Source organism: Globicephala melas, chromosome 16 (genome assembly GCF_963455315.2).
Source record: "Globicephala melas chromosome 16, mGloMel1.2, whole genome shotgun sequence".
NCBI lineage: Eukaryota > Metazoa > Chordata > Mammalia > Artiodactyla > Delphinidae > Globicephala > Globicephala melas.
In genome coordinates, this window is record NC_083329.1 from 24441341 (window position 1) to 24459639 (window position 18299).

The 18299-nt window shown below is 39.9% G+C and overlaps 2 protein-coding genes across 4 annotated transcripts in view; one reads left to right on the plus strand and one right to left on the minus strand.

Annotated features, from left to right (window-relative positions):
• Window positions 1-1984: 1984 nt before the first annotated feature.
• SFR1 (SWI5 dependent homologous recombination repair protein 1) lies at window positions 1985-5830 on the minus strand. Of its 3 annotated transcripts, none has more exons than XM_030865544.3 (4): window positions 5734-5830; window positions 4768-4883; window positions 3751-4161; window positions 1986-2697 (listed from the first exon to the last, which is right to left on the minus strand). In XM_030865544.3, the coding sequence occupies exons 2-4, from the start codon at window positions 4861-4863 to the stop codon at window positions 2506-2508; spliced, it is 699 nt and encodes a 232-aa protein (XP_030721404.1). In that variant the 5' UTR covers window positions 4864-4883; window positions 5734-5830; the 3' UTR covers window positions 1986-2505. The 3 variants fall into 3 exon arrangements, with proteins under 3 accessions (XP_060142223.1, XP_030721404.1, XP_060142222.1); XM_060286239.2 differs by having other exon boundaries at window positions 1987-2697; window positions 5697-5766; XM_060286240.1 differs by lacking the exon at window positions 5734-5830 and having other exon boundaries at window positions 1985-2697; window positions 4659-4786.
• A 2488-nt stretch (window positions 5831-8318) lies between these two features.
• COL17A1 (collagen type XVII alpha 1 chain) overlaps window positions 8319-18299 on the plus strand; it is a 98516-nt gene continuing 88535 nt past the window's right edge. Inside the window, exon 1 of the mRNA XM_060286070.1 lies at window positions 8319-8443. Within this exon, the coding sequence (XP_060142053.1) occupies window positions 8365-8443 (79 nt within the window). The 5' untranslated portion in view covers window positions 8319-8364. The remainder of the gene's footprint in view (window positions 8444-18299) is intronic.

Genomic DNA, 18299 nt, shown 5'->3' on the forward strand with positions numbered 1-18299 from the left:
GACAGCTCCCCCCCCTTAGACCTAGAATGATTCCTGAAGTAGTCGATTTGGCTGATTAAGCAGGGTAGTGCCTATTGGTAACATTTCCATGTCACCTAAGTTAGCTACTGAAGCCTCCATTTGCTACTAAGGCAAGGCCACAAATTTCGCTGGACAGTGCTCTGTGGATTCCCAGGTCTTAACAGCCTGTTTCGTTTCTTAGTGTCTACCCTGAGTGATTCTGGCAATGCTCCTTGCTTGAATGCCTCAGCTTTGAGGCATAGAGTGGAGGTTAGCAAGAGCCTCTTGCCCCCAAGCTGTATTCTAGTAGCAGCACTTTCAACAAGAGGCATCTTCTGCTTTGGGGTTATTGGCAGGTGCTTTGGAAGGGCACATGGGTCATGGAACCCAGTCCTCTCTCTTGATATGTTTATGGTACTGATTCCTCTCAGCTTCTGCTGAACTAAGAGCAATTATATTTGTATTTTTATAGCCCTTTAAGATATTATCTATATTATCAAGTAGTAATATATATAATTAATTGGGTCAAACATAACATGGTTATGAGCTCTGTTGCTGGGTTGCTTGGGTTCAAATTCTAACTGTCACTAAATAACTACTTAATCTTAAAATTTCCTCATCTTTAAAACTGGGATGTTGATAATTGTAAAACTCAAATGAGTTAACATACTTTTAAAACTGGCACAAAGCAAGTGCTAAGTGTTAGCTTTCATTTTAATGAATAAAAATAATTCTTATTCAGTAGTTCTTAATAAATATATCCTATTAAATGGAGGTGAAATTCAATAGAAATTATTAAAAAGGGGACTGCTTCATGGGCACCCCTAGGCCCCAAACTCTCCCATAAGCCCCATCCATACTCCATGATCCACCTCCTCTTGTAGAAGTGCTCACTGAGCTGTTGGAGCCCTCAGCACCTAGCCAATGCCTTAGAAATCCCCATTGCTATACCACCAACTGCTCCCCAACTCTCCCAAAACCAGAGTCCCATTGATGCTGTAGTTCCCCCAAACGGACGTGTAAGGGTGACTCCAGGGGATGTGCTAGTCAGTAATGGGCAGCTGCAGTCAAATGCTGGCAACCACCACCAGGGAAACTTCTCCTGCCACATTTAGGACCTCTGGCTGAGCAGCAAGAAGCAGTGGAGGCTGGTCAGCACAGCTTCCCAGGGATGCCCATCTGGGAATCCCAGAGCCAGGGAAGGCCAGTCCTCTTGGGTTCACAGAAGCCAATGACAATGGCAGTGTCTAGAAGGCAAGAATTGAGGCCGGGGTGAGGGGCAGGTTACTGGCATGGGCATTAACAATTAGAATGCATGCAAGAGCAGGGTCTTGATATGCCAACATTAATAGTCTGTTGGATCACGGGGAAGGACTGGGCTGAGAGTAAGGAGCAGCTGGGGGCGGAGGGGGGAAGCTTAGGGTAGTGGCTGCTTACCAAGTAGTAGGGAAGTACTTTTCTTTTAAGATTGGGGGAAAAAAAAAACCACAACTAAGTAAAGCTGTCTCAGCCCTTAAAAGGACCCAAGAGACTGGAAACCAGAACCAAGAAGCCACTGACCCACAAAGTTCTCTCTCCGTCATCTCTGCCTTCCTCTGTAAGGGCAGACTTAAGCACACCAGCTTTTCTGCTTTCAAGTTCACATACAACAGCTCCAGCCACAAAAAGAGATGGGCCTTCTTTTCTTGAGCTCAATTCCGAATTCTCAAGGACTGGGATGCTTGGGTCCATCTATGGCCAGGATGACAGATAACGTACAACATGGCAGCCAGAACCCCAACCCAGTGAAGGTGGGTTTCTGACTGAGGAGTCACTGTTAATGGAGTAGATACGCTAGCTTTTACCTATTTCACAGATAAAACTAGAAAGGTAGATGAATGTAAAAGGCCCCGTATGCCGTGATGCCCTGAAGTGGGTGATGAGGACATGTGGTTTTATAAGAAACAGATGATCACTTCACTAACTGAGATGACGAATACAAGTAACAAATTTGAAGAGACAGAAACTAATGTAATTTTGAACACATGAGTTCACCTGCTAGACCATCCAGATGGAAATATGTGGTAAATGGGTGGAAACAAAGGAGCGGCATAAACTTAGGAGAGGCAGGCATTTTCAGACAAGTTTCGGTTTAGACATTCACTAGATGGACTGTTTTTTAACATTTAAAATAAAACTTTTACCACAATAAATAGAACAATGTATTAAAACTCACTTCCACAGTTGTCCAAATTATTTTTTAATCATGATTTAACTTAAAAAAATTTTTTCACCTTTAACTGTCAAAACTTTTGCCAAAGTTTTCTTTGGCAAATTTATTCAAAACACTAAATTTTCATTTTAGAACTTAGTTTATACTTATATAACAAAGGCCCTAAATTGATCCAGGTTCACCAGGATACCTTTCTCTAAGCCCTAATGGTTTACATCTTCCTTTTAAAATGTATAAATATCTTTTAATTACATTGTCATCCACGAAGACATTCTGGAGAAAAAAATTATGAATTAAACACCTATAAATTCTTCTTCATTTCTGTTATAGTGTAGCAATTTATCATCTAACCCATAGTGGTCTATCAGCTGAGTAAGGCTTAGTTTCTTGTTCTCCTCAGACATAGCTGACTGCAGCTCATAAAGCAACAGCTGGCTACAGCTTCTCCACTTCTTTATTAACATCTGTAACTGAGACAGGTCATTCTGAAACAGAAAAAAAAAAAAAGACATAAATGTGTGTCAATAACTAGATAGCCATCCTAACTTACTTAATGAAAGTTGTCAAATCAGTAGATGAGTAGTAGGTTTAAAGGGTAACACATCTGGACATAAATGGGACTTCTACCCAGGAAAAAAGTAGGATGGTTTTAAGTAACTATCACTCAAATTGAGTTCTATGGCTGTTTTGTTTGGTAGAAGCTCTGGGCTATCCTTACCCTCAGGGAAAAATCGAATCATTAAATAGGGCAAAACTATGTAAAGAAGCAACAATATGGGTTAAAAAAAACAATCTACTTTTTCTACCACAGCTGTACTTTAAAAAATGATATTCAAATTAATATTTTTCAATGTCACTATCTCATAAAACTCAAGTAGTTATATTTAGAGAAGTCCTAAAAATTCAAGAGAGCAAATAAGATACAGTATTCCATCATTTATGACACATTGCTGGGGAAGAAGGCGCAATTGCAATATACATGACTGATCCAGGTAAGTAAGGGTCATCTTCTTCCAAGTGCCCAAATTCTATTTTCTTCAACCTTATCTGGGTTGAAATCTAAAATCTAATATATATTTGTTGTTTTCTTAAAGAAAATGCTCGGAATATTTTAATAATTTGTTACACATAATTGAATAACAAAAGATCATTACTAAAATTACTTTTCATTGTACTCTGTGGTCCATTTTTAGCTTTTTTTCTCATTCACTGTCACTGTTGCTTCTGTTCTCATTGCCACTTGCAGCTAACATTTGAAGCTTCTAATACTGCTGTGGGCTGGAAACTAGATAGAAAGCTTCAACTGCATATGAAATAAGGGCTGGGACTTTTAAAAGTTATACCTGGTGTTTAGAGGCCTCTTCTGCTCTACTCTAAATCTATGACATATTTGAGTTAAAGCTGTTGGAAGCCAGGTTTCTGGATACTTGGCTTACTTCTTCTTATGCTAAAATAAACTTTTCTTTTTGAAATACTTTCCTACCATTTATCTAAAAATAAAAAAATTAATTAGGCAATGGTTCTGAAATTCTTCTTACCTTTGATCTATACATTTTGACTAGTTTTAGCCTCCGAAGAAGTTCTTCTTTCTCCTGAATCTGCTTCACCAATTTTGCTTTTTCTTTGTTTAATCCATGTTTGGGAAGATTCTCACTCATAAAGTCATTCTGGAGATCACTGCATGACTCAGAATCAAGTGATTTAGATGCACATGCATTGATATTCTTGAAGGTATTTTTCAAATATGTACTTTCTTCAAATTCACTGTCTATGTGTTTAAAATTTTCTTGAAATTCCAAACAGTTTTCTTCTGTTGAAGGTGCTGGTTTCTCTGAAAAGGTCTGATCATTTTCTTCACTCTCTACTTTAAGTCGTTTTACCACACCATAACAAGAATTAAATGAAGATCTAGTTTTCCTTAATCGTTCCCTAAGGGTTGCACTCATAGGCTGAAAAAGGCATCAGACGTTAATAATGTTAATCAAGACTTGATATAAATAAATCTACTAGAAATCAAGACCTTACGTTTCTATGGCAGACACCACTAGATGACTTTCTGTCTCCATATATCTAAAGTAACCATCACAAAATATCTTTAGTTCCTGTAAGCTCCACTAAGTTTTAACCCCTTTTTATATTAGCAGAGCCGGCACCCTTCTAAAACAGTGCTGAAACACTTATCTCAGTAATCACAAACATTTGTTCAGCAATTGTCCCAAGCCTGACATGGTTAGGTGCTTCAGAGTTACAAATTAAGGAAACGACCTAGATCTTTCCCCCAAAGACCTTCATGATGTCAGATTCAAACTTCCTGTTTGGAATGCTGTAAAAACTTGAACTGAAACTAAATGAAAATAATTGGGTCAAGATGAAAATTTGAGGGGAAGGTCCAATACATTATCTAAGGGTTAAGACCTAAAATTATGTTAATAAAATTTTTACTTACTAATTTACACATTACGTTAACTGACAATGTTCAGTAGACTTGAAACCACCATTGCCACAATACTTAGAAATATAGACTAGATCCACTGAAAGAACTAAGATTTTCATACTTGTTTTCTTGAACTGCTTGTACGAGGAGACGGTGGATTGGCACCAGCCTGTGGAGTGCTAGGTAACACCACAGCTGAGGCTGATGGACTTTCCATCTTGAAATCTTGCTTTACTTCTAAAAAACAAAAAATAATCACAAAACGGAAATCAAATTAACCCACACCTCTATATATTCCTTAATTTTTATCAAAGAATTTTTTATTGTTTTACATAACATCACCAAGTAAGCCAGCCAACTTCCTTCTTTCACTTAGTTGTGATTCATTCTTCTTTTTTTTTTTCAGTTTTCCATTTACTTTCCTAAATCGGATTGTGTTGCTCATTATGGTGACTACTAGTTTTTTTCACGACAAGTTAACTAGCTAGCATCTCATATGAACAACTCCACATTTGTTTTTATTGATGGATAAAATCTGACAAAAATCCTCAAAATCTGACATATTCGGGGGGGTGAGTTGGATAACAACTTTGGATAGTCAGGAATTCTTTCATTTCATTACGCCAGCTTCACAATGAAAGGAAATGTAACTGAAATCTTGACTCAAAAAAAACATAGACCTGTCACGCTACCCTAAATCCTAAAGGCTGTGTGCCTAAAACAAATGACCCTCCAGGCCTGAGGAACAAGGAGCCCAAGCACAGGTAAACTTCCTCCTGTCTGCATCGTTTTCGATTAAGCAGCTAAGAGACCCTGAAAAGGAGAGACTGAAGTTTGCTTCTCAAACAAAGGCCATGAAACTTTACCGGGAAAAATACCACAGGGAGTCCTCCCTCCCCTCCCGCCACTACAGCAAGCCCTCGAGAGACCCCAGGCCTGAGGTGGAGCTGAGAGGTTCCCTGACCAGGGAAAGGGAGCGCAACTCGACTCCCCACCCAATCCCCGAAGAAGTCCAGTTCTCAGACGCCCACTCTATGCCCAGCACGCTACCTCTCTCCGCCATCCCCGGAGAGCGTAGAGAACTAACCCAGCGGCTGCCTGCAGCCGGGAGTCTGAGAGGCGGGGCCGCCCGGGAGGCGGAAGAGACCCGCGATTGGCCAGATTGACTGACGCGCGCAGCTCCACTCAGCCCCGCGCCCGGAGCGGCGGGACTGCGCGCGCGCGGCCGCGAGCCTCCGCAAGGGAGCGGGGCGAGGCCGTGCGGGAGGGGCCGAAAAGCGTGATTGGCCAGGTTGACCGAGGCGCGTAGCTCTGCTCCGCCCAGCGCCCGAGAGCTGTGGGACTCCGCGCGTGCGCGCGCGCGCGCGCGGCTGCAATCCTTCGCAGCGGTCGGGCGCTCTCCGAAATGAGCTTAAAACGAGTAACCGATTCCGGGAGCGGCGCGCTTTTATTCACGGCTTCCCCTCCCTCCTCTCTCCTTGCTTCGACTTCCCTTCCTGCTTCCTAGTTTTTGTGTGTTTGTGAAGGACGCCTGAGAATGCCCCTCCCGTTCTCCTGGCTCCCGTCAGTCCCTTCTCCGCGCTCCCCCTAGCAAAGGCCTTTCCTCAGACTCCCCGGGACCCAGAGCCGCGCGGCGGGCTGTGTGTTAAATTTACAGCTTGTGAACTCCAAAGGCAGAGACCACGAAAGAGCAGCGCGGGGTTCAATGGCTTGTTGACAGTCAAACACGTTAGCAGTCTCTCCGAGAGCCCCGGCGGATGCAGTTGAGCTCTTTTGTAGACTTCGTTGCCGCAAACTCTGCGGTCCCGCCACGGGTTTTCTGCCGGATCTACCTCAAAAGTTAGATTTCTTAGTTTGGCTTCGAATCTTGTCAAATCTGAGAGAAAATGTAGCCCAAGGAAATCTGTTATGGTGCAACACAGGAAGCAGAACAATCACTTAATAAGATTGGGTTGGTCCAGAATTGGGGTGATTGAGGCAGATAGGGCCCTGGCTGAATACTGGGCAGCGGCATCCTCAGTCTAAAATAATCCTCCTCGTTTCCTGTGTGGTGATGTTTTGTTGCTGTATAGCAACAAAGTTAACTAAGTTGGAGCCCTGGGTTTAGGAAAAGACAGTTGAGTAATTTCTGAGTCGCGTGGAAGTTGGGAATTTTAACGGGCCAGTGTTTCGAATCCCAGTGAATGGCCATTTTAAACGTTGAGCCTGTCTTTTTACTAACATCTGATAGTAATGGCTTAGAGGTAGCTAGGATCCAGAAGGAATTCACTGAGTGCTAAACAGTGGGATGTAAATATAGAACCTGAAGACAACCTAATACAGTGATTAAGGACATAAATGTTGGAGTCAAATTGCCTAGGTTCAAATCCCAGCACCAACATTTTGTGTGCTTTGTAAGGTAGTGTCGCTGTGCCTCGGTTTCCTCATCAATAAAGTGGGGATAATATTATCAACCTCCTAGGGTTTGGAGAATTAAATGAGCATTCATGACAGGCAGTGAAAAGCAGCAGTAGGTATCTAAGAAGCACTCGATAGTTATGCTAGAGATGCAACTATATTCACCATTCCCTAATTGATCTAAAGGAATGCATCATATAATCCTTTCACCCCTTCACTTACCTCCCCAAAAAAGGCCACAGATTTTTTTAAAAGATGCTGTGATGTGTAGGACACCTCACCACGTAAGCCATAAATAGCAGAAGACTTGGAGCTTCCACATATAATTGATAATATATTCTGATCCTTCTAAATTTTTCAAAAAGTATGTAAATTAATCTCAAGGAATTTACAAAATGAGAGAACTCATGATTTTGTGATACAGGTGTTACTCACCTCAGCAAGCCCCAGGTCCCAGTCTGTACAATTATTTCTCCCTTTACTCATCCATTGGCATCAGTTACACTGGAAAAAAGCGGAGTGATTTGTCCTGAAGCATAATGCACACTCTGCATATTCTTTACACTTTGGGTTGGGTTGTTTTTATGATTCCCTAAAATAAGCTGCTCCAAAAGCCTTTTATCATTATAACCTAAGCTTAGAGCTGTGTTTTTGCTGGCTCCATAAAGGAAAACAACATCTTGCCTAGCAAAAGTTCTGACTTGCTTATTATGTGAACTGGTATATTATCAGGGATTGTTTTAGCCAGATTTTCAGAGAACTTCAGAACATGTACTCAGAAGAACCTGTATTTCAGAAATGTGCATTTGTTGACCTACATCTCAGACTTCCACGTGTTGTTAGAATTGAATGATTTTCCCAAATACAAGTTTGCATTTTACTTACACCCATTATGTACCAAAATGGAAACATACCTTTCACTCTCAATTTAGTGTAAGGGATCTGGCATATAGCCCCTATAGTTTTCATTGTACCTTTAGATAAAGCCTAGCCACCATTTCCATGTCTTTAGGAACTTGAAATCTACTGGCCTATTAGGAGTTTGTTGTTTCTGACACATGACATTGTATGTTTCATCTGAAACTTTTTTTAAATGTGTTTATTTTATTTTTGGCTGCGTTGGGTCTTCGTTGCTGCGCGCAGGCTTTCTCTAGTTGCGGCGAGCAGGGGCTACTCTTCGTTGCCGTGCGCGGGCTTCTCATTGCAGTGGCTTTTCGTTGCGGAGCACATGCTCTAGGCGCGTGGGCTTCAGTATTGTGGCACGTGGGCTCTAGAGCGCAGGCTCAGTAGTTGTGGCGCACGGGCTTAGTTGCTCCACGGCATGTGGGATCTTCCTGGACCATGGCTCGAACCCGTGTCCCCTGCACTGGCAGGCAGATTCTCAACGATTGTGCCACCAGGTAAGCCCCCATATGAAACTTTTCAGGCAGGGGAAAGTACTGCCCCAGAGAACCAGAAGGCAAGGACTCTTTACTCCACCATAGAGAATAATTTGGGCAATAGAATTCAATGATAATAGTAATTAATACTAACCTAAGGCAGGCTTTCTCTGTTTGTAACTTTCTTCAGTACACAAGGCTACTATTCACCACTTTGTTATTCATCAGGGTGTGGTAAAATGCTCTTCCGTTCATTCTTGTCTGTGATTATTGTTGGTGGGGTAATGACGTAAACCTAATAACCTTTATGAGGGTTTTTTCTTTTTTAATAGCAAGAAGAGAATAGTGAATAGTGTCTCTCCCCCTATCTCTCTCTCTCTGCCCCTCTTTCCATACAACCAAGCATACACACAGGCACACACTTTCAAGCCACAATTTAAAATTTTATGGCAGTAATTTTTGTGAAAATTCTTAGCTTTAGCATTACTTTAAAAATCTTAACAGTAATCTCAGGATGACCTAAACTCCATTCCATTGACTTTTCTGTATTGATAGGTAGTATCCGTAGCTATTTTTAAAGCAATTTAAAATATACATACACACTTTTAAAACTGGAATTAAAATCCACTTGGGTGAAGTAGAGCTATATAAAATCCACATGATTAAGTTGATTATAAAGTCCATCAGGACAAGTTAAACTAAATTTATAACACTCACAAGAAAGTCTACTACATTCTCTCAACTGGCTTTCAATATTTCTAATGACACTGATATGTAAGTTGAAAATCACCTTCAAAAACTCTTCTCTACGTTTCTCTTGCCATGAATTCAAATCTCATCCTATAGACCTATCCATGGTGAAGAAGATGTAGTTTTAGTCTCTGTCATCTCATAAATTTCCCTTTGAATAACTGACAAACTCATTCTGATTTTTTCTCTATTACCTAAATATTTCATATGGAATTCTACAGTGTAATTGGTTCACTTGTAAAGACTGTGGAAGACTTTGTTATCAAAAAGTGACCTTTGAGGGTAAACTGTTTAATATTTTTAGTCAAGTTAAACAAGAAAGGATTTTATTTTCAACTTCAAGGTGAAAGAGCCCTTGACTTAGCTATTAGGCATACCTGTGAGGTTGCCTCACTGAGCAGGATGGCTACTTCGAGCCTGGAAATAAGGGGAGGGTCAATGATAAAAACCTGTTCACCACCAGGTAACCAGAAAGTTGATCTGGGAACTAATATTGAGGGTAATATACTGAACAAGAACCTAAAGAACTCCTTTCACCTGAGTTCCTATCCTTTTATTCTATTAGATCTGGCATTTCATCAAGTCCATTAGAGACTAGAGAAGTAAGAGTATCTATGATTCACTGCTATTAGTGGGGTGTGTTCTCTTGGAGAAGAATAGAGTGATTCAGGTCAGATTAATAATGCAGTGAGGAAGGCGGTAGGATGTGGGTGAGTGGGAGGGTCACGGCAGAAGAGTTAGATGGTGGGAAAGTAATGGTAATAAAAGTATTGCTCAAGGCCACATCTTTCTCAGATCCTTTATTAACTCAGAAATGTCATTTGGAGAAAAAAGGCAATAGATGTCAGCAAATCCTTAAGCAACAGAACATGTCTTATAATCATCTTTAACCACCTGAAGTTTGAGAGGTAGCAACTCCCAAGATAATTTCACAGTGTTGAAACCTTTTTGAAGTGCTAGCAAGAAGTCAGTTCAGTGCTCTAGCCTCACGTCTCATTACTGTTTTGGTCTTGAGAATATGAAAGGTTTCTTTTTGGTGATGCTTTTTTAAAATGGGGGAGTAAGAGTGTCTATTAGTACCAATAAAATAAGGAGTTAAGATACCATTCTACCATATTCTAGGACACTACTGATCTTTTGGCTTCTGCTCTTCCACACCTTGGCAAAGTTTGATGGTAAGAACAGTAGTAGAGTGGATCTGTGCATTAGCCTATAACCAGGAATTTTCTGGCCCAGTTCAGGATCTAAGAGCTAGACTGAAACTTAATCCCTTCCCAAAGGCAACATAAAATGTTTTCATCAGGGACCTTTATGAGCAGTACCAAACCCACTGAATGCTAGAACCCCTGACCAAGAGGTCTGACCCCCTGGGGAGGATCCCTTGCAGAGGCATGGTCAGAGGTGGGGAAGGCAGCTTGAGCAAAGGTACCTCTTCCTTGATCCTCTCCCTTTCCATCTCCAAGATCATGCCTAGTGCCCATTAACCCCACACTGTGTCTAAATTACGCCACTAGTCAGTGATATCAACATTATCCACCTCTCCACCTCTCTGGCTCCCAAGAAATAATGTGTGAAGTTTAATGATGATGCTGGTGGCCCACACTTGGCAAATGATATCACTGTTTTTTTATAGTGAAAATATATCTTTCCCATGGAAAAGAAGCTCTTGGAAAAGAAGCATAGAATGCAGCCTACATTCACCCTCACATGGTTCTCCAAGACTTCACTCAGCTATTTAGACTTTGTTAACAGGAGATTAAGACAGATAATACTTTTCCTTCGACAATGAACACCTTTAGCTCGAACTCTTCCCAACACTTCCACCTCCCCAAATTTCCCCTTATGTGTCACTCTGGTTCTTACTATAGCAGCTATCAAGTACCGATATCATCTCAGTTATTTTTCACTTTTTGTAAGTGACTAGCTCTGAGTCAAATTATACTTTTCTTATGGCCACTTTCCAACTTTTATCTTTTTTTTTTAATCAAGAGAAGTTTACTTAATTTTTGCCAGTACTCCACAGTACATGGGAATGTTGGCTTACTCTATCTCCATTGTACTCTTTACTCTCTTTCTCACACTTTTTTATAATGTGTGAATCTATGCCCTTTTATGAATGCTGGATATTGAAAACTCAGCCTCTATGCTGCTGAAGATCTGCTGTGAGAGGAATTCATACCAAGTGCAGGAATAACACTCACCAGCAAAGACGGTCTTCTTGACTTTTGAAAGCCTGTCATTTGGCAGATAGCATCCCTTGATATCAGAGAACACAGATTTGGGTTTTGGAGGGCAGAAAACTAATCACGTCCACATTTGTTAAGCAAATTCCTAAGAAACTATAAACTATAAACCACCCATAGGTTAAAAACAAACATACAAACAAACATTGCATTACTACAGGTTGGCATTATCTGAAATGCTTTCCTAGCTTAACTCTGGGCCACTGAAATAGGGTATTTGAACCTGCATGTGCAAGTTTAAGATTTTTGTAAAGCTGCCAGATCTTTAATATAAAAACAATTAGCATAAAGCTTGTGCAGTTAAGCTGCCCCAAGAGGAATGAGTTTGAATCTTTGGCAAGATGCTCCTCTTTTCAAAAAACAGTATCCCAGTGCATGTTATTTTCACTCAGAGCTGTTTTCCTCAGGTTTTGAAGGTATGTAAAGCTGATTTTGTTTCATTCCAATAATTGTCTACAGGGATAGCAATTTATTTTCAGCCACTAGCTTTTAGGATGACTCAATCAACCAATTTTACCCACCCATACAGCCCTGTCTGCTATGAATACACTACCAAAAAATACACTATTTTTTGCTGGAGAGGGTGTGGAGAAAAGGGAACCCTCCTGCACTGTTGGTGGGAATGTAAATTGATACAGCCACTATGGAGAACAGTATGGAGGTTCCTTAAAAAACTAAAAACTGAACTATCATATGACCCAGCAATCCCACTACTGGGCAAACCATAATTCAAAAAGAGACATGTACCACAATGTTCATTACAGCACTATTTACAATAGCCAGGACATGGAAACAACCTAAGTGTCTATCAACAGATGAATGGATAAAGAAGATGTGGCACATATATATAATGGAATATTACTCAGCCATAATAAGTAACAAAATTGAGTTATTTGTAGTGAGGTGGATGGATCTAGAGTCTGTCATACAGAGTGAAGTAAGTCAGAAAGAGAAAAACAAATACCGTATGCTAACACACATATATGGAATCTAGAAAAATGGTACTGATGAACCTAGTGGCAGGGCAGGAGTAAAGACGCAGACATTGAGAATGGACTTGAGGACACGGGGTGGAAGGGGAGGCTGGGATGTAGTGAGAGAGTGGCATGGACATATATACACTACCAAATGTAAAATAGATAGCTAGTGGGAAGGGGCTGCATAGCACAGGGAGATCAGCTCCGTGCTTTGTGAAGACCTAGAGGGGTGAGATAGGGAGGGTGGGAGGGAGGCTCAAGAGGGAGGGGATATGGGGATATATGCATACATATGGCTGATTCACTTTGTTGTACAGCAGAAACTGACACAACACTGTAAAGCACTTATACTCCAATTAAGATGTATAAAAAATATATCTATTTTTATAAAAGATTACAGATTACTAGGCTTGTTTACTCCATACTACAAATTATTCTGTAGATTTAACCTGGGTTTTGATGTCCAAATAATAGATCAAACACCACAAAACCTGGGCCCACTTAATTAGGGCTAAATTCTGAGAAAATCATGATTTTTTCCTTAACAAGAAATGCATACTTCATGTTCTAAAGACCTTTTGATATAATTGAGTAAAAAGGATTATGGAAGTTCATGATTCTATGATTAACATTTTATGATATAAATATGCATTTAGTAGATATACGTGTACTTTCTTAGGGCTGATAGAGTATTGTAACAATCATGTTAAACTTGATTGTATCTTGTAAGTGAGATAAACCACATTTTACCGTAGGTGAAGTTTTAAATGAGTAAGGCTGTAAAGCCACAGACCTCACCTACTTGACTTTTCTTTGGCCTTCCAAACCCTTTCTTTGCTGATTTTTGTTGCTGTATACAGTGAACTGGAATTGGCTGTGGTCACAAATTGTGAAGGTGAGGTTGCTTAAATCTGTACTAAACATGACATAATCATGGGTTGTCAGTTTAAATTGGGGAAAATTGGGAAGCCGCTTGGGAGTTTCGTTTAAATACAAGTTTTGGTGAATACATTGATGTTTACAACTTTTTTTCTCTTACTGTAAGTTCTCAACAAATATATTTTGAATGGATAAATCTAAGGATGGATGGATTATTTAATCAGTAGCTCAAAAAGTGAGAATTCCAAACACGATAAGAAGAGAGAGTGACAGTGTAGCAATCCAATAGAGGCAGGGACGGGGAATATTAAGGTAGAATAGTGACAACAGTGTGAATGTATTGATACTTAATGTTACAGAACTGTATACTTAAAACTGGTTAAAAGAGTAAATTTTGTATTATGTATACTTTACCACAATCCCAAAAACAATCTCCAGGGAAGAATATTCTCTGGCATAACTGATATCCATATTGAACAGCCTCTCTGAGGGGAAAACTGTTCCTCAGATCTAATCTACACCTTTCAGCTTCCTGTCTTATTATTTCTTATTGTTGCTTCTGTCATTGGACCAGAAAGGCTACTTGGAGACAAACACTAAGATGTGCTCCCTTTCTGGGTGATGCCACCAGCCCTCTTTGGAAATGGTGCCTTTGAGTTGCTGTATTCACAATGGGATGGGTTTCAACAGGCTTGTCTTTTCTGCCCCTTAATCCATGCTCTTGTGAAAGGCAGCATAATTTTCAGTCTGTGTAGCCAGGGAATAGAGTAAAGGTTAAGTCAGGTTCATGGAAATCCACCCATAACGTCAGTTTCGGGGAAAGGAGTCAGGTAGTGCAACAAGAAATGAATATATGTTGGGGTGCTTCAAAGAACGCTAATTCTATTAAATCTGCTAATTGTGCTTTATACCAGTAGTACCACCTCTGGAAAAAGTAGAGAAATGTGAACCTTTCAGGGACAACATAAGAAGTTAAATAAGTTTTATTTACTTGAAAAACTGAGATTACTTTTATTTTTCCCCATTTATTCATGTTATTTGCCTAAATATGTCTTGTACCTCACTCCTCCTCTTCAACGTCACTGCCACTGCCCAAGCTCAGTCTGGCCTGGATGCCTTCAAGAGTCTCCTGACACCTAGACTTGCGCCTTGCTTTCTCTGTGCATCTCATTTCCCAGGCCATCTGTTCTCTATATTACTGCCAGGATGATCATTCCAAAGATCTTAAAATCTTCCAATGATACCCAAACCTCTTCATGATAAAATCCAAACTCCTCACCAAATCACTTAAACATACTTTTCGAGCTTGACCTGGTGCCATTTCTCAGCACACACCCTGCACACAAGCCTTCTCGAATCATGTGCTCGCAGTTCCCATAACAGGCCGGGCTCCTCTCCTCCTTATCATCTAGCTTCGTTCTTCTGCCTAGAAAACAGAGGCACATGTGTATGCATGCACACACGCACACCTACGAACACATACATGCCTCCATCTGCCTGATTTCTACTCCCAACTGAAGACTAGGATCAAGGGTCATAATCCCCACTCCATCTCACTTCCTTCCCATTGGCCCACGTTCTCCTTTTTCTCCCCCTCCCTCAAGTCTTCTACCTAGAGTTAAATGCTTTTCCTCTTTTACAGCACCCTGTAGGTATCATAATACACATTTCACCATGAGCTATTTGAGAGTAGGGACCATGTCTTTGATCTCTGTATCCCCAGCACCTGCACAAAAGACTTAGCAGATTTTGGTGGGTTCAATTGCGAGATAAAGCGCTAAGGGTACAGGGAAAGTGCTTAGGGAGTTCCCAGAAGGTTGAGTCAAGGAAGGCTTCATGGGAATAAAATGGTATATGAACTATATATTATTGTCTTCACAACAATCCTGATAGAATCTTCCTTCTTACTTTTCAATCAACACCTCTTTTTTACAACTAATTCTGTAAAATATACTCTACACGTATATAAAACCTGATTACAGGACACAGATACTCCTTGTGTAATACAGTGATAGATTTATGACTGAAAAGTTTTCAAACACCAGATTTAAGGCCTTATTGACAGGCTTACAGAATACAATGGGTTGTTATTTTCCACTCTTGTTGCTATATATTTGGTCATGCAGGATGCATAGGTAGCAGTTAAGAGAATGGATAGTGGAGTCAGACATACCTGGGTTTAAATCTCAACTCTGCCTTTATAAGCCATGCTAATGATAACCTCATTAAAAGTGTTTCCTCATGCTATATCCCATGGGTAATAATATCTACTCCATTAAACCTAATGAAGCAGATAAAGTGCTTAATATGGATATTAACATATTAACACTGAACATATGGTCGTGGAGGTGGTGATTACCTTAAAGCAAGGATAGAGGCAGGTGGCAGGGGCAGTACAAGAGAGCTGCTTGATGAGGGAACTTTTCTTATCCCTTTCATTTAGCCAGAACTTCTCAGATTGTACTTCAAGAGAACATTAGTGTTCTGTGAGCTGGTCTGAGGTGTTTCACAGGTAAAATCAAAATCAGGGTGATCTTTTCTAAATATGCAGGAAACATTAAAATAGAAGTAGAATGCTTCCAGTTATATATTTTTTTCTGTATACTCTTCTTAAAACTGTAGTGTCTGCCAATGGATGACAGATAACAGGATGAATAGGTAGAAAATGAATATTAAGAGGAAACATCAGTAAATGATTTATTTCAAATGTTTATTCAACATTTAACAAATACTTGTTTTATAAAAGGTTTTCTTTCTTTCTTTTTTTTTTTTTGGTAAAGACGTGTAAACATGTAGTTTGGTCATTTTCTTTCTAATATTATTGCTCCTAGTGCCAAAATTAAATGTGGCTTTATCTCATGCTATTCTGCAAAGAGCATAAAATCCCCAAATCACCATGTCATCCAATGCTCCACCACTTGCAGGAGCACACGGTCTGTTATTGCCAGCATCCCACTGTCTGAAGCTTTAAAGTCCTGGTGTTTAGGGCACCCCTAAGACTTCACTGAAGGATCCATGGAGAGCCCAACCATTCATCTCTTAACTCCCTCTTATATTAGAGGAACACTGCCTTACAAATACAGAATTTATAAGAAAAAAGTCTTATCTGCTACACATTTCTGTTATTTATGGTATAATATATACCATGAACGAATAAGTACATCTGTACCTCCTGGAGTTACTGTATAGGAGGATATCCCAAAGAGTGGGAGTAGGAAATGGGAAATGTAGAAGAAGCATGTCTTGTTTTAACCTGTGCTCTTCACCAGTCATTCTCAAGAAGAGAGAATGGTAAAGCTCACAGCTAATGACTGAACAAGGTAGGTGCTCAAACTATGGAAAATACAAATGTTTAAATCTTGACTCATCTTCCTCTCAGAACTCCTCTGAGGCTCAGAGTAACTTGTCTATTTCTTGTTCTTGACAAGTAGGTGAGTCTAGCACATTTCTAGGTATTGACTGGCATGACTGATTTCTGTGGACTGCAGGAAGCCAATCTGCTAAGTAGCCTTGGGCAGCCCTCATCTCATGGTGGGGCTGCAGTGTTACTTCTCCCATGTCTACCCTACTAAGTCTTCCATGTTTATTCAGAGGAGGGAAGAAAAGGATTTGGAAATCTCATTATCCAGACACAAATAAAATGGCTCAAAGAACATGGCATGAATTTGGGGACCCAAGTCTAGGTTTCTCCAGGCGCTTTCATACTGCTGAAGGCCTGGTCGGACACTTCAGTTCGAGTCAAGTTTCATTTTGCAAGTAATGCTTCACATTCAAGGACGTGTCATAATTTTAATTATATTTATTTTTACTAATTGCTTATCTCAAATGTTGGCTTCATTGCTGTGAAGTAGAATCTGAAATGCTAAAAAGAAAAAATTAGGAGTATCAGTCTCTCTTCCTAAGGGTTCTGTAACTCAGACCTCAGTTGGATTTACAAGAAAAGCTTGATGGTTAGCTTTAGTTTTAAGGTAACAAGCATTTCTATGTATTAACTATGTTAAATATATATATATATATATATACACACACACATATATATAATTTTTTTAAATCCTTGTAGTATGAATAGACTATTTTTAGAGCACTTTAAGGTTTACAGAAATATTGAGCAAAAATTAACAAAGAGTTACCACAATACCTGCTCACTTCCTCTTCCCACCAACCACATAGTTTCCTCTGTTATGAACATCTGACATCATTAGTGTGGTACATTTGTTACAATTGGTGAGACAGTATTGATATATTATTATTAACTAAAGTCCATGGTTGACATTAGGGTTCGTTCTTTGGGATGTACATTCTATGGGTTTTGACAAATGTATAATGACATATATTCACCACTACAGTTGAATGGATTTTTAAATTTCTTTTTAGTTTAAGTTGGTATTTGGTTTCTTAGCTTCATGCAGTTTCCATAATGATTATTCTTTCCCATTGCTGATTGATTTTGTCTTCTTTATAATTACAGCTATTTTCCAGATAGGATGTAATTTTCTTTTTATGCCATTAGCCAATGGTTTGAATTAAGTAATAATCAAGTTAAGGATTCAGGGTCAAGTACTTGGGCAAGAGAAGTTGCTTCTTCTACCTTCCACTTGTCTTTGGCAGTTAGAAGGTGTATCAACATTCTGGTGAAAGATTCTATTATAATGTTTCAAGGAAGACTTGCCATGGGCCATTCTACCCTCAGTCCCTACAGTGAGGATCACTGAGTCATGCTCTGAATCAACACAAGACTCAGGACAGGATGTGCAAATTCTTACTCCTGGCACAGTCATCTTAAAAGGCTTAGTACACCCTACCATGTGAATATCAATCATACTCACCTGGAGAGGGTCTGGACAGCAGATTTCTCCTCCACTCCTTCCCAGGACAGCACCTCAGAAATGACTAACGTTATGATGGGAAGAGAAGATGACTATTCTCACCTGCCTTAGTTTACTAAGAAGAAGCAGGCAGTGGTGGTTTCTAGTAAGCATGCAGGGCTAACGGGGAAAATCTAAAGACTGCGTTTTGGTCTTAGAGTGA